We start from the raw sequence: 14,229 nt of genomic DNA, 5'->3' as shown, positions 1-14,229 counted from the left end.
AATGTTATGTTTGCCTTTTTAAAACTTTTACCACCCCAGTAGACATGCTAACATATATTTCAGAGGTACAATTATAGCAATAATGCCAGAAAGGAAGATTTTACTGGATTGCAAAAAATGGTGAGGGCAACTTTGCTTGTCAGCTTTACAACAAAGTGTACGTGGCAACCTCACAAGTAATGAGATGTGTAAGGTTTGAACAAGTCAATAGTTTAAGTTTTAATTAAATTAATTTTGAAGTGAAAACAAAGACATTCAAGTACAAATGTCTATTATGTCTTTAAGAATCAACTCCTTGTGTAGTGCTAATCTTACTGCAGTACAATAAATGATTACAGCTGACGTTTTGGGTGCGTTCACTTTCAGCTCCACATCCAAATAAGAGGTTTAGATAATTGGGTTAAACAGGGGATTTGTTTAAAACCTGTCTGGTTGTCTAAACCAGTCATGTTGCTGGCCAAACTTGCTGTACTGTAAGGGAGGTAATTCTTGCCAATATGTCATCTAATTGCTTTTAGGATGCATGAAGGCATAAGAAAAAGGTGGAGAGTGTTTTTTTCTGTAAGCAAAAATGGGTGCTGTGTGTCCCAGCATGCTTCTACCTCAGAAAATTTAGTGCAGCACCGAAACCTGTACAAGCAGGTTTCAAAAACCTGGCTTCTTGACTTTTTTTGTACTGATGGACAGTCTCTCCACTCTATTACAGTATTTTGTCTGTTTTTCTGAATTTCTTAGCGCCAAACAAAGATCAACATCTCTCTGTTTTGTGTGTTTGTGTGTGTAGGCTGTGGGCTGTGACCAGATTCTGGGTTCCAGGGCCTCTCTGGATGCCTGCGGAATCTGTAAGGGAGACAACTCCACTTGCAAGTTCTTCAAAGGCCAGTACTCCCTTCAACACAGGGCTAACGGTAAGCTTGTCCTTGTCTTAGTTTGTAGCATACACTGAGTACTTCTGTAGGACAAAGGGAGACTTTACCAAGCAAACAAGGAAACTGTAATAAACCATGCACAGCCACATGCACCTCATCCCACTTCATTATGCATTGTTCCACTTCAGCCATGTGCAGTAACACAAATAGACCAGAAACAAGGTTGAGTGCATGTAGAGTTTGTCTGTGTGGATGGGTAGCATGACTGTGTGATAAAACATCTAAGGATTAGAGAACATTAATATAGAAATATCTAAACATGATGATGACTTTCTTCCCTCTCCATTTTTTATACCAGAGTATTACTCCATGGTAACAGTCCCAGCTGGTGCACGTAGCATTCGCGTTCAGGAAATGGAGGTTTCCACCAGCTACCTGGCCGTCCGCTCCCTGAAGAGGAAGTACTACCTGACCGGGGACTGGACAGTGGACTGGCCGGGGAAGTTCCACTTTGGTGGGACTGTGTTCGACTACCAGCGCTCTTTCAACAAGCCGGAGAGCCTGTATGCCGCAGGACCTACTAATGAGACGCTGGTGTTTGAAGTAAGCCGCCACTGCCCGGGTGACGTCCGTTTATAGCAATTGACAGTGACAGGGTCCCTGGCAGAGCCGCCGCGCCTCTTTTTTTATGTCTGGACAGGACGAGGCCTAGATGAAGACAGAAGTTAGGGTGGGGGAAGGCAGAGTGGTGGAGAGAACAGGGGTGGTTGTAGCTGCCTGTAGTGCTTCTGTGGGGGATTGATTTTGCAGGGTGATTAGTTACGTCAGGGATGTTGGGTTGGGGGGGGGGGGGCGTTGAAGGCTTTAATCTGAATAAGTTAGAGCTTTTGGGGGCATGATAGCCTGTTTGAACCCACACATTGAATGTCCAGAGCTGTCATCTTTGTGAGTGAGAGAGAGAGAGAAAGACAATAAAAGAGGGTGAACAGTAGAAGAAGACAAAAGGTTCATGACACAACAAGGATTAATTCAAATCAAAGCCAACTGTTTAAAGGGTCAGTTCACCCAGAACACACTGTCAACAGTTTTCATATGGACTCATTCTTCAGTATAAAGTTTTTCCACCGAAAACACAACATCTGTGGATTATCCAGAGTAACTGTTTCTGAAAAAAACATGTTGAATTTTAAAATGTAAAGGTGTGTTCAGACAGAACAGAAAACAGCCAAAACAGCAGAAATGTAGAAGGCAGATATAAAAGCCAAAACTTGCATGCACAGATACTGGGAAAATATGTTTTTTTTTCTTATTCTGGTTCAACAGATTCCTTTAAGCTTTAATCGAGTGACAGAGAGAATAGTGTGGACATCAGGCAGAGGGAAATATGGCACAATTAGTCTAAATCAGCCTTTGTATAGCCCCTTGTTTATATGCGGTACAGTCTCTTGGTACTGGCAGTTCTAGTGTAAACACAGAGTCACGTGCTTGTCTACATACACGTATTCAAAGCCATGGATGTGGCCCCTGTGGCCACTGACCTCAAAAGCTCTTTGTTGCAGACATGTGATTCAAGGCTAATAGAGCGAGAAAAATCCCTAAGTCAACTGCCCTTTAGAGTCGGGTTTGAAAAGTATAAAATCAGATGGTGTCTTGGAGTGAGATGTTCGCATAGTATAGTAGGTGATTTATGAGCTGATGGTACTTTTTTTGTGTCAGAAGCCAGAGCTTGGAGGGGAGGGCGAGTCTTTACCCGTTGTGAAGCAGCTGAATGTTATGCTGGACAGGCATATCCTCCTGACAGCACAACTAATATTCGACAAGTGGCCGAGTCATTCACCCTATGACTCTGTAGGTTTAAGTGAATGGTGTTGGGATGTGTGGGATGTTCTTCCCACATAACTTTGTCAGCGTAAGCATTTATTTTCTCTTCAACTCTGAACCCTAGGCGTGGAAACAGAAGTGGAAACCAGGTGAAGACTAGACATTTTTTTTCCCCACCATGGATGAAGTGATAGTCATGTAAAAGCTGGTCTCCTCTCAGTCCCCTGGGCTACTGAAATACTGTGGTTAAAGCAGGAATGATTGGCCTGTAAATCCAGGAGGAATACCATTGCGATATTTCTAAAGTGCTTTGCTGGTCTTTTGTTGGGCCATCAGGAAATGTCTGTGTGTTTTTGGAGCTATTTTAGAAAAGAGGCTTCTGTTTGAGGGCAGTTTAGCAGAATAGCTGCTGTTGTTGGCATTTGAACAGCCCATTGTGCAAGATGAATGCTTGCAGAGACGGAGCTTCTAGTATTGTCATTCCCAGAAGAGGTTGTCCAGTATATAATAATTTACCCCATAATTTTTAACACAGTTTGATCAACATAGACCTACCCTATCATGGTTATTTCTAAGCAACTTTGCAAGAATTTCTGCTTCTGCAATTTCTGCATTCTGCATTGAGTGTGGGAAAATTTTGGGATAACTCAGTTTCTTTTACAACTTCAATTTTTTTAGCCATGCTAGTGGTATTGCCTGAGGGATGTTGGTTTGTCGGTTGGTCCACCACTTTGGTCCAGACAGAAATATCTCAACATCTATCGGATGGATTACCATGAAACTTGGTACAGATATCTGTGGTTTCCAGAGGATGAATCCTAATGACTTTGGTCATCCTGTTACCTTTCCTCTAGCGCCACCAGCAGGTCAAAGTTTTCACTTATCCTGAGAAATATCTCAATATCTACTAGATGGATTAGCACAATATTTTGCACAGACATTCATGGTTCCCAGACCCAGTACCAGTACCTGCAAACAAATGACACTCCCATTAGCCTCATCTATACTTTGTGGGTGGTGCTAATTAGCAAATGTTAGCATGCTCACACGACAAAATAGGATGCTGAAGATGGTAAACATTATACACACTGAACATCACCATGTTAGCATTGTCATTGTGAGCATGCTGCCATGCTAGAGTTAGCATTTAGCTCAAAGCCATGCCTGTACAGCTTCACAGAGCTGCTAGCATGGTTGTCTTGTTGTGCTTTGGGCCTTTTGTTCCATTTGATAATAATAACAATTTTGTCACCAAGTTAATTGCTCAGGGAACATGGCAACGTTGCTAAAAAGAAGTCACATGGGGCAAGAAACATGAGCATTCAGCATTCAGTTTTAAAAAACTCAGAGGTTAGTCAAACCTATTGGGAAAGAAATCGAAACTGAAAAGTTCAGACAGACTTCCTGGCTCACCTTTGACCTGCATTGCAAATGCCACGTTCATGTGTGGGTGTGCTTACTTTCGATTTTAGTTCCAAAATTTAAATAACCTGGCAATACAGCTGGCTTAACCTGTCTGATTTTCTGACTACTTGCCCTGTTTCTTGCCCTGTTGGACTTACCAATGTCACCATATTCCCAGACCTCATCACTTTCTCTGGTGAAGCAGTGGCCAAAACCACAAAAAGAAGGTGAAAGTTTTAATAACCTGAAATGTATCCTTTGAAAAAAGGAGCTTGCTAAAGGCAGACAGTCTTGTCTGCGTGTCCCAGTCATACATCTGTCCAGCAGAGCACTCGGCGGTAGCATGCTGCTGATCTGCAGATGACATGAGCATAATCTCTGTAAGTATGTCCTGTAATTACAAAAAGGAGAAAGAGGTTGATAGAGAGAGAAAGAGAAGGGGGGGGGGGGCAGTGAGATTAAAAGATTAAGAATTCTGCAATTGAACTCTTTGGATGTGACAAGTTAAGGTCAGGGCATAGGGACTTAAACTGCAAATGAAAAGCGCCAAATGAAGGAAAGGGGGTAGAGTGTTTTTTTTTTTTCACTGCTGATCTTCATCTGTTTCACACATTCTACTTAACTGGCGCTGTCACAGAAAAACTGCAAGGGGGAGGGTGTCTGCACTGATCCCACCCAGACCCTTACTCAGCTTGAAACACTCAAAGAAAAACAAATGTTGGGGAGTGTGAGCATAAACTGTGACAAGGTGTTCACATCTGCACAGCTGCTCAGCTGGTTGGGGGGAGAAGGGAGGAGGAGGGGGCAAGAAGTAGCTAACAAGAGGAGGAGGGAACAGACATAACATATGGCTGCCTCCGGAGGTCTCTGTGGATACCAAGTAGGATTATTCCCCCTGAATTGACATTTTTGTGGTATGGCATGGTGAGGTCATGCCAGTCCAGGGCAAAGCATTGTGGGTCCATAGGTGAGACTGATATCTGTGTCCGCCGCATTGTAATTCATCATCATCATCTGACTTGATGAGCAGTGTGGTTGTTGGGTTGTGTAAACCAAGACACTCTGTGGTCTGATGACATCAATCACACTAGTTAAACATGAGAGGTTCCTCACCCTGAACTGTAATTAAGGAAATATCCGTTTCTTTTAGTAGATGTGATCTTTCTATTAACCTAAATAACACAAGTATATATTTGTACATCATTACAAAAAAAGAGCCATTTATGGGGCTCAAACATCTGCCAATAAAAATTTTCGAGCTTAGATCCAAAGAAAAGAGGATAATTGAAGTCAAATGAGCTCAGTGCAGCTGTATCTTGTTGCTGTGCTAAAACATCTTGTTTTCGCAGCTTGTTTGTGCCACCCCAAGTGGCCTAAATATCAGTTAATGCAGGTTTAAGGTAGAGTCAGTAATTCTGGAGAAAGATATTTGAACATACTGGTGGTATCTCAATTAAAGTGAATTAGTGATGAATCACCCTCATGCATAAATCATACATCAATAATAGCCTAATTTTATGCATGATCCATGATGATGAAGATACAGAAGAATAGAAATTAATGGCAAAAATAGCATATTGTCAATATTTTAGAGACCCCCCAAAATTTCACAACTCATATTTTCAGGGGAGCTCATCTCTTATTATGAGGAGCCAAGCTCCCCCTGGCTCCCCTGTAGTTCGCACTCTGAAGGCAATGACACAGCACAACAGTCCAGCCACACTCTCCGCCTCTCTGCGGCCTCCCCACTTCTCACTCGACCTGCGTTCAGGCCGGCTAAACTGCCTTCACCAGGCTTACTGACAGCAGAAATTTACTGAACTAAAATAGATTGCATGTTGGAAAGAAATCGACAGTGTTTGTATTTATTGATTCTTTGATATGGTTAATAAGTTCAAAACACAGATACAGCGTGATATTTGTGTGATTTAAACATCTGTCTGCTCAGTTTACGCTTCACTAAACGTGACAGAAACAGACACGGAGCGTAAAAAACATGGAGGGTCTGACTGTTCGGATTCAGTGTGGATTGATACATTTAATAAAATGGAAACATTTCTATGTGAATTGGACAGGGCCCCTCTTTCCCCCATTCTCTTTCCCACCGTTCAGCCGGTGCTGGAGACAGGAGACTGTCATGTCCTCCCACAGACAGCTGCTCTGATGACTTCCCCCTGTCCTGTGCATGAGCACAAACAACCCCTGCTGATTGGCTGGAATAATAATGTGTGGCTTGCTCCGAGCCACTTTGTTTGTTCCCCATTTACAGAGCCAGTGCTGTGTATGAACACCAGATTTTTTTTCAGCGCACACAGAACGGAAAGCTGGTGGACCATGAGGAGATATTAGCTGAATTTGACAAAAACTGTATTGGATGATCTTTTCCCAGAATCACTGATTCAACCTTTAAAGTTTGAAGATATATTTATGATCATGTATTTAAACTGACAGGATAGTGAGTTGTAGAGCTGTAGTTTTTTCTTACTATGCTCATGTGCCTACATTTTCTTAATAGAGGCTAACTGACTATTTTATTTATCAAACTTTCAATTTTTTCAATTTTATGGTGAATGTTTGGTCTGATCTAGTTATTTGAATACTATAATGTACATTAATAACTAAGGATCTATTGTTTTATTCTGCCACATGGCTGCCACAAGAGCACTTTCCCTCTCCATAGTGTGCACACCTAATGTTTCATCAGGTAACCAAGGTTCTTTCTGATAGCTCTTTGTGTGTGAACTGGGTTATTTTTAAGGGGGCACTCCTTCCATTTTCACATGAAGATTAGTTTATTTGTCATGAGGAGTGCTACTCAGTCAATGTGAAAATAATTGCTCAGTGTCTTCTGTGGCTTTAGAGGAGCTTTGTAAAGTCTTAGAAAATAACCCTGCTTTACAAACTTGGGGCGCCGAGTCTAATAGAAGAAGCTATTGAGTTGCATCATGGGAAGTATAGGATTCAGCATTTTTGGAGTTTGAGCTTAAGACTAAAACTCAGGATATCTTTGCCTTTACTGCACCAATTCAACTTTCTTGAAAAAAAAAAGTTTCTACAGGTTCCCCAACTTTATGAATGTTCCTCTTATACCATTTAACTTGAAAATGGAAACTATTGACACAATTTTTAAAATCACATAATAAGTGGAGTACAAGCAACTAATTAAAGAGCATTTAAACTCATGGAGTCACTTTTGCATCCTACCTCTACACGCAGTATTCACTGCAGTTTGTTGTCAGTGCAGATCAGGTTCAGTCCCTGGATGGCTACAGAGCTTAGGTAGATTTTTATGTGTTGTGACTAACATCACAGCAGTATTTTGGTGCTGCCATTCATTTACTTTGACTCCCAAGAATTTCACAAGACCAGTGTGAGTCCTATCCATGATACAATATTAAGGAGCTGTTGGGTAGCTGGAAAAAGCGTGAAGTCATCATTGCTATTGTGACTGACAAGACTCTGGGATTTTGGTATTGTTGGTTTGGGCGGTTTGGGCAGATAGAATATTTATCTTTGTTCTTACTGGGTTTGGTGATTCATTGTCAGATAGGGAATGAGCTTTGGCTGCATTTGTCCCAGACTGAACAACTGGAGAGGAGACAGGTTTGGATATGTCTGAAATTATTGTTTGAAAGTTAGTGTCTCTGGCAGACAATGTTAACGCTGTGGTTGGTTGGGTGTATTCAACATTGTGGATGACTTCAGAAAGGGAGATCAGTTATTTAGAAAACATCAAGGCTTCAAGGATGTGTAGGTCCTCTATTAAAGGGATTACCCAAAAAAGGTCTGCTGAACATTGTTTTTATAGCTGTTGGTTCACATCACTGGTGATTGTTTGGTGAAAGAACAAGAATGTTGGTAAGAGTTGGTTTGCTTGGATAAGCATAAAGTCCCGGTGTGGTTAGTGGTAGCAGTTGTTTTGTGGCAAATGGAATTGTGTTGGTTGGGGTGGATATTATCCGCACAGGAAGTGTGGGTGTTAAAGTGTTGCCAGTTTTTATGAAGTTTAGTAGAGGCCAGGACCACAATTTCATCATTTTAGGCTAAACATCCTCAAATTTAGAGGGGCCACAGCCTGAGACAGTGAGAGAACAAATGTTAAACTGTGGCTTGGCCTTGTGGCTGATGGCCAATAACACGTCAGTAATGTGACTGAAAAAGGTAGCTTGGTAACTTTCTAATAAAAGTTTGCATTTGATCTTAAGGCATATTAGACAGAACCTGATGGTTTATGGTTTGTTTATTAGGCAAGATTAGGACTCGGGTGGCCATTAGTAATTGATGGTGATGGACTCTAGAAGACAGTGCACAGTTAGCCTTTTGTAGAATTAATCAAATCTTTGGATTTAGGCAATATTATCAGCACTTGATGGTGTGAACAAAATTAACAGGCTGTCTATTTCTGCACTTGAATGCACTTTCTTTCAGATTTACATAAAATTCTCTCAGTGTAGAATAATATGCACAGCAGGTTTTAGCAAGCAAGCCTAATTCAGTGTGATTAAACTCAAGCTTTTGCTGAGTTTTGAATGACATCACAACAGATAACAGCTCACATAAGCAGATAAACTTGTTTCAGTGGAACATTATGTGAATGTTAATGTGCCTGCCTCTGTTGGAGAATCTACACATGCCCACATGGTGCAACGTGGGTTTTTCCATCCAGCTGTTAACAATTCTGCAGGTACTTTAACTAAATATACAGATGTGTTTGTCTCACAATAGACGTCTTCTTGCTCCTCTCCAGATAAGCAATTTTTGTCTCCTTTTTGATACTGGGCTGACTGTACACATGGAATAGTTAACAAGCAGCAGAAGGTGATTGGTCCAGTCAGTGGAAGCGCCCCAGGACTGTTGAATGTGGATCGGACCCAGGAGGTACTTGGCTTTCTAAGTTGGATGGTTGATGGTGGATTCTTTTGTACTGTAGGACTTACCCCAAAGAAAATACACTTGTCAAAGCTCGTTATTGCAGATATTGATAGACTGATATGTTTGTCAGGTATTGGACTGGAAGTTGACAGTTGGACATAACACAATTTGCCAAATGGATGGAGGATTAATACCCACCCAAGCTGAACTAAACCGAGTTAGGCTGTAAGAGAAACATAACTATATTGAACACAATCCACCGCACTGTTTTGAAATGGTTTAAAATGACACACTCTAACCTGAGTACCTGAGTTTGCGTCTCAAACAAAATTCCTCACCATAGCAGTGAATCCTCATGGGGTTGCTTTAATGATAGCCTGATGCTTCTCCTGTAATGGGTATGTCTGCTTTCATTCATCCGTTAGTCTCTGCTTGACTTGAATGTCCAAATAAATCTCGGTTGCAAAAAAGGTAACTCAGAATCACCAGTCAGTTTAGAGGATGTGGTAAAAAGGAGCAAACTCTTGAAAGAAAATGGAAATTGTCCCTCATATGTGCACTGTACTGCCCAAATAAAGTGACCTTATAATAGTGTGGTCAGCCAGTTTGGACTAGAGAGGGAAAAAAGTATTTCTTAATGTTTCTAGAGCCTTCTGGTTAGTGGATAGCATTGAGCAACAGCTTAGTGGGAACTAAATGACTGAAGTATCTTGCCACGTGGTCACTAGTGGTACCTTTAGTCCATAATAGACAGCCCTTCAATCAGAGTTATTTAATTCTGTCGTGCCGAATTAATTAGTTGATTCATTAATTGATTAATCAATCAACAAAAAAATCATTTGACCACACTTTTGATAATTGATTAATTGTTTCAGTCATTTATCAAATTGGCAAAAATGCCAAACATTCACTAGTTCCAGCTTTTCAAATGTGAAGATTTGCTGTTTTTTTCTATTTGCTACCATTTTGAATTCAATATCTGTGAGTTTTGGGTTTGTTTTCTGTTGGTATGACAACATTTTTCACTATTTCCTGACATGCTAAAAATGAATAATGAAATTAATTGTAAAAAATGACAGATTAATCAGTATTGAAAATAATTATTAGATGCAGCCCTATGCGCTCGCTGAAAAGTTGAAGAAGTGAATAAGAACACTGACCACTGACCACCAGTGAAATGTTCCCAACAACTCCCTTGGTTGCACTTGCTGACCATTAGTATGCGTTAAAGGCCTCTATTGTGTTTTATGATTGATATGTGAACATGACATGATTCCTCACATTTCAGTATATACCAGTAGCCTAGAGATTAGACGGAGAAAGTTGCTGTTCTGAATCCCCAAAGCATCCAGGGAAAAGGTGGTTTTAGTGGATAACTCTTTGACAGTCTGATGTTTATGTAAAACAGGGTGATGCTCGGTATGCTTTCCCTGGATGAATAAAGGTTAAAAAACAGACTATGTACAGAATGTGACACATTTCTGACTGACTGTGTCGTTGCCTGACAGATCCTCCTGCAGGGAAAGAACCCGGGTGTGGTGTGGGAATACACTCTGCCTCGCACTGAGAGGAAACCTGACTACAGCTGGGGTGTGGTACGCTCTGACTGCTCTGCTCCCTGTGCTGGAGGTGAGACTGTGTGTTCGTGTTTGTATGTAGGCCTATACATGTGTATTTGAGGGAATAAACCACAAGAATTCTGTGTGTGTACTGTGTTGTGCACATTAATTGACCGTTTGCTAAACCCCTTCACTGAACGATTGTCCAGTCACAGCTTAGAAACCTTAACTAGGCACAAGATTATAGTTTTAAAACCAGTAAACTGGAAACATAAAAAAGTCAGCCAGAGGCTAGCAGCTACCTACGACTAATAAAATCTGCCAGAGGTTGTCATTTCAGCCGACAAAATTAGCTGTCATTGGCAAGAAATGAGAAGCCTGCTTTTGTCTACCTCTATCTGAAGGGCCCATTTTTTAATGGTAATCTTCCATTTTTATCACTGTAAATTGCATGTGCTGTGTGAGAACAAACGTGCCAAACATGATAAGAATTAAATGTGTACTCTATGTGCATATGTCTAAAATTTTATCTGAATGTTTGTGCCTGTATTTGTCTTTGTATTGTGCAAAATTCCCTTCTGCTACAGTGTGGTTCAGGAAGTGTGTTAAGGCTAATGAAAAGCACCTTTGTCAACTGAGAAGTTCTGACTCTGTTGGTCCCCAAAGACTCAGAGTAGCCCTCCCTGCTTACTTGTCAGTGGATGGAGTGTGTTTGTCTGACTGTGGTCCTTGTTACTCCACTCTCCTTGTCTCAAGGGGCCGCAACAGCCAGCAGGCAGATATACAGACTGAGCTAACACAGAGATCTCCATCCATCTCTTTCTGGCTTCAAATATAGTCTGAAAGAGGAATCAAATTTAAAGTAATAATAAACAATTTTGAGTTCCATGTTGCAGGCATGAAAGCCGAACATGTCAAATTGCTTGCAAGAACTACATAAACTCTCCCTCTCTTTCTTTCTCTCTGCCTGTCTCTCCTTCAGGTCGTATTTCCACCAAGGCTATCTGTCTGCAGGACCAGAAGGTGCAGGTCAACTCCACCATGTGTAATCCCCACACTAGACCAACGCTGGGCTCCCATCTCTGCAACACACAGCCCTGCCCTGCATAGTAAGTGCTGCTGTCTGTGTGTGGGTCAGTACATTTCTTGGTGTACACTTGGTTGTGGGATATGTGGCATGGGTCTTTATGTTGCCAAATTTTCAGGAACCTAAGGCGCTGTTTTTATTACAGGCACACACACGGGCATATACACGCACACACTCACACACACCGTGGTTGAGCAGTCTAGAGTTTGCCTGTGGTCCATTTGCTGTGGCCAGCCACCACTCTGCTCAGCCTGTGTTCTTCTCTTCTTCCCATCCTCGCACTCTCTATTTTTTCCTCTTTTTTCTCCCATTTTCCTTTTAGAGAAAACACATGAAAGTCCTCCCTGTCTTCTGTCTTTTTGCATTAGTCTCTATTTATTGCACTTATTGCACTGTAGTGCTCTCTCCAGCTGTATGTCCATCTAAGTGTCAAACGGATTTTAATCATGCTATCATGACAAAATCAGTCACTGATGTCCATCTTTGTTCCACTTAATGTGAACATCTTCCAGAGTGGTTGACAAGCAGACCATTATAGATTAATCTGAAATGCCTTAGTGTGGAAAAGTCCTAATCAGTAGTTGAACCCAGAAGAGAGAGGTTTAAAATTTGCAAAAAGTTTTTTATTTCTTGTAATTACTGTGAAGTATCTGACACTCGTTTTAAGAATGTATTATCTTAATCACAATTCAGTTATTCAAATTACACTAAAGCTTGTAGTCCCAGCTCTGGCTTCAGCTGTAGCTACTACAAATGGGGTCACCAAGGTCATACCCTCAGTAATATTTCTGGGAATCTGAGTTAACAACGCATATACCAAAATCCCATATAAAAATACACAATTTAAAATAGGCCTTGTTTGTAGGTGTAAGACAAGCAACATGGATCATATTTTAAAAGTAACATTAGGAGCCACTTTAATTCAGCACATATTTTGTAAATTTATTTTGTAAATGTAGACTTGTTTCAATAAAAATGTAACTTAAATGACTAGTTAACAAGCGATCCATCACCAATCATCGTTATATTAAATTGTCGTTTTTTTCAGTGGAGTTTGGTGTACTTAATGTTACTCACTTCTCTGTTGATACGTCCTTGGCGGCTTTATTGTGGCCGTCACCCTTGGGGCAATTGCCTCTCACGCTGTGCTTTTTTGTGATGTGCTGCCCGGCGAATGCTCTCCCTCTGGTGGGGGACCTCCCAGCCGCACAGCCAGTGCCGAAGCTGAAGCCACAGGTGGTGGCTGGTGTCAGCTGCTGCCGGCGCCACGTCAGTTGATTCTACCCGTCCTCCCGACCGCACAGCCGGTGCTGAAGCCGAAGCCATGGGCGGCAGCCAGTGCTGGCTATTTTTATAGTAACTATGAGTATGTGGGGTTATAGGGGTCATGCTAGTAACCCCTCTATGTCATTGAGCCACCATTTCAGGCCTGCCCAAAAAAATCCTGAACACAGAAATGGTGAAAAACAGTTTAAGACTCCAACTCCGCAATTCAGTACTACATAGTTCACAGTCTTTTCACATGTTTTCAGCAATTATTTTCTAACATGTATAATCTCTTATTTTCCTTTACACGGACATTAACATTTTACTATTTTTTGGCAAATAAGACTACAGCCATACTAGTGGCTCTGTGAGGCTGTACTTAGGCACAACAATGCTTTGATCTAATTGCTAATGTCACCGTGCTAACATGCTCACAATCATAATGGTAAAATGCTGATGGTAAGCAGGATATAAAAAGGTAGCAGTGACTTTGGTGATCCCTTTCCTTTTCTTAGATGGGTGAGGTTTTGTTTGGAAATTTGGACTTGGGACCTCAGTATTTCTGAAATCCTGGCTATGACCCTGTGAGAAGCATCTTATTTCAATCTAACCCAGAGACATAAGCCTCAACCAACTTAGTGACTGTTTTTGTCCTGAAGCAAATACAAGATGACGTTTCCAAGTTTTGAATGGACCTTTTACTTTAGCCAACACTTGAGTATCATCATCCCTTTCATACATTCTCATCTCCCTACAGACAGAGCTTCCTGTCTCACTCTGAAGCAAGATCATGCCCATGTTTTATCTCTGTTGTCTAGACATTGTGCTTAATGGCATGCATTTTTAAAGAAGTGTGTGCATTCAGGGACCGGTGCAGCAAGCAAAGGAGGAAACCAGGCTAAAGTGCAGTGGAGTAACAAGTTGAAACAGCACTGAATAAATGGCCTCTCTCCTATGTAGGCCTTTGGCTGAGGGAACTGGAGCTAGCTTGATTTACAGCACTGCTCCAAAGAACAGGCAGGGAACCGTGTCTTGGGTTCAAAGAGAGTACACACACTCACACAAATGCACACACACGGGGCGGTTTGCACATTTACAGTGGGGATGCACACACATTTTTCAAATGTATGATGCTGAAATAATGTATTAGGAATCCAAACCATGAGGTAAAAATAGAAATACAAGCCGACAAGCTTGTCTCTGATGTTAAGTTCATTTTGTCCACCATCAGCCATGCCGCAATAAGTCCAGACTGAACTTTCTCCAGTGTCAGGGGTTGAACAAACCAGGCAGCTATCGGTTACACCTTCAACATACAGCCTCTGTTTCTCACTAAGTTTCCCACCACCCG

General features: G+C 41.4%; 1 protein-coding gene across 1 annotated transcript in view; it reads left to right on the top strand.

Annotated features, from left to right (window-relative positions):
• adamts18 (ADAM metallopeptidase with thrombospondin type 1 motif, 18) overlaps positions 1–14,229 on the top strand; it is a 60,606-nt gene that overhangs the window by 35,401 nt on the left and 10,976 nt on the right. Inside the window, exons 15-18 of the mRNA XM_044365629.1 lie at positions 785–908; positions 1,228–1,472; positions 10,475–10,595; positions 11,508–11,634. Coding sequence (XP_044221564.1) covers positions 785–908; positions 1,228–1,472; positions 10,475–10,595; positions 11,508–11,634 — 617 coding nt within the window. The remainder of the gene's footprint in view (positions 1–784; positions 909–1,227; positions 1,473–10,474; positions 10,596–11,507; positions 11,635–14,229) is intronic.

The sequence above is a fragment of the Thunnus albacares genome, chromosome 1 (genome assembly GCF_914725855.1).
Source record: "Thunnus albacares chromosome 1, fThuAlb1.1, whole genome shotgun sequence".
In the NCBI taxonomy this organism is placed as follows: Eukaryota; Metazoa; Chordata; class Actinopteri; order Scombriformes; family Scombridae; genus Thunnus; species Thunnus albacares.
Note: the sequence above shows the minus strand (reverse complement) of the source record. Positions and strands in the feature narration are given on the sequence as shown.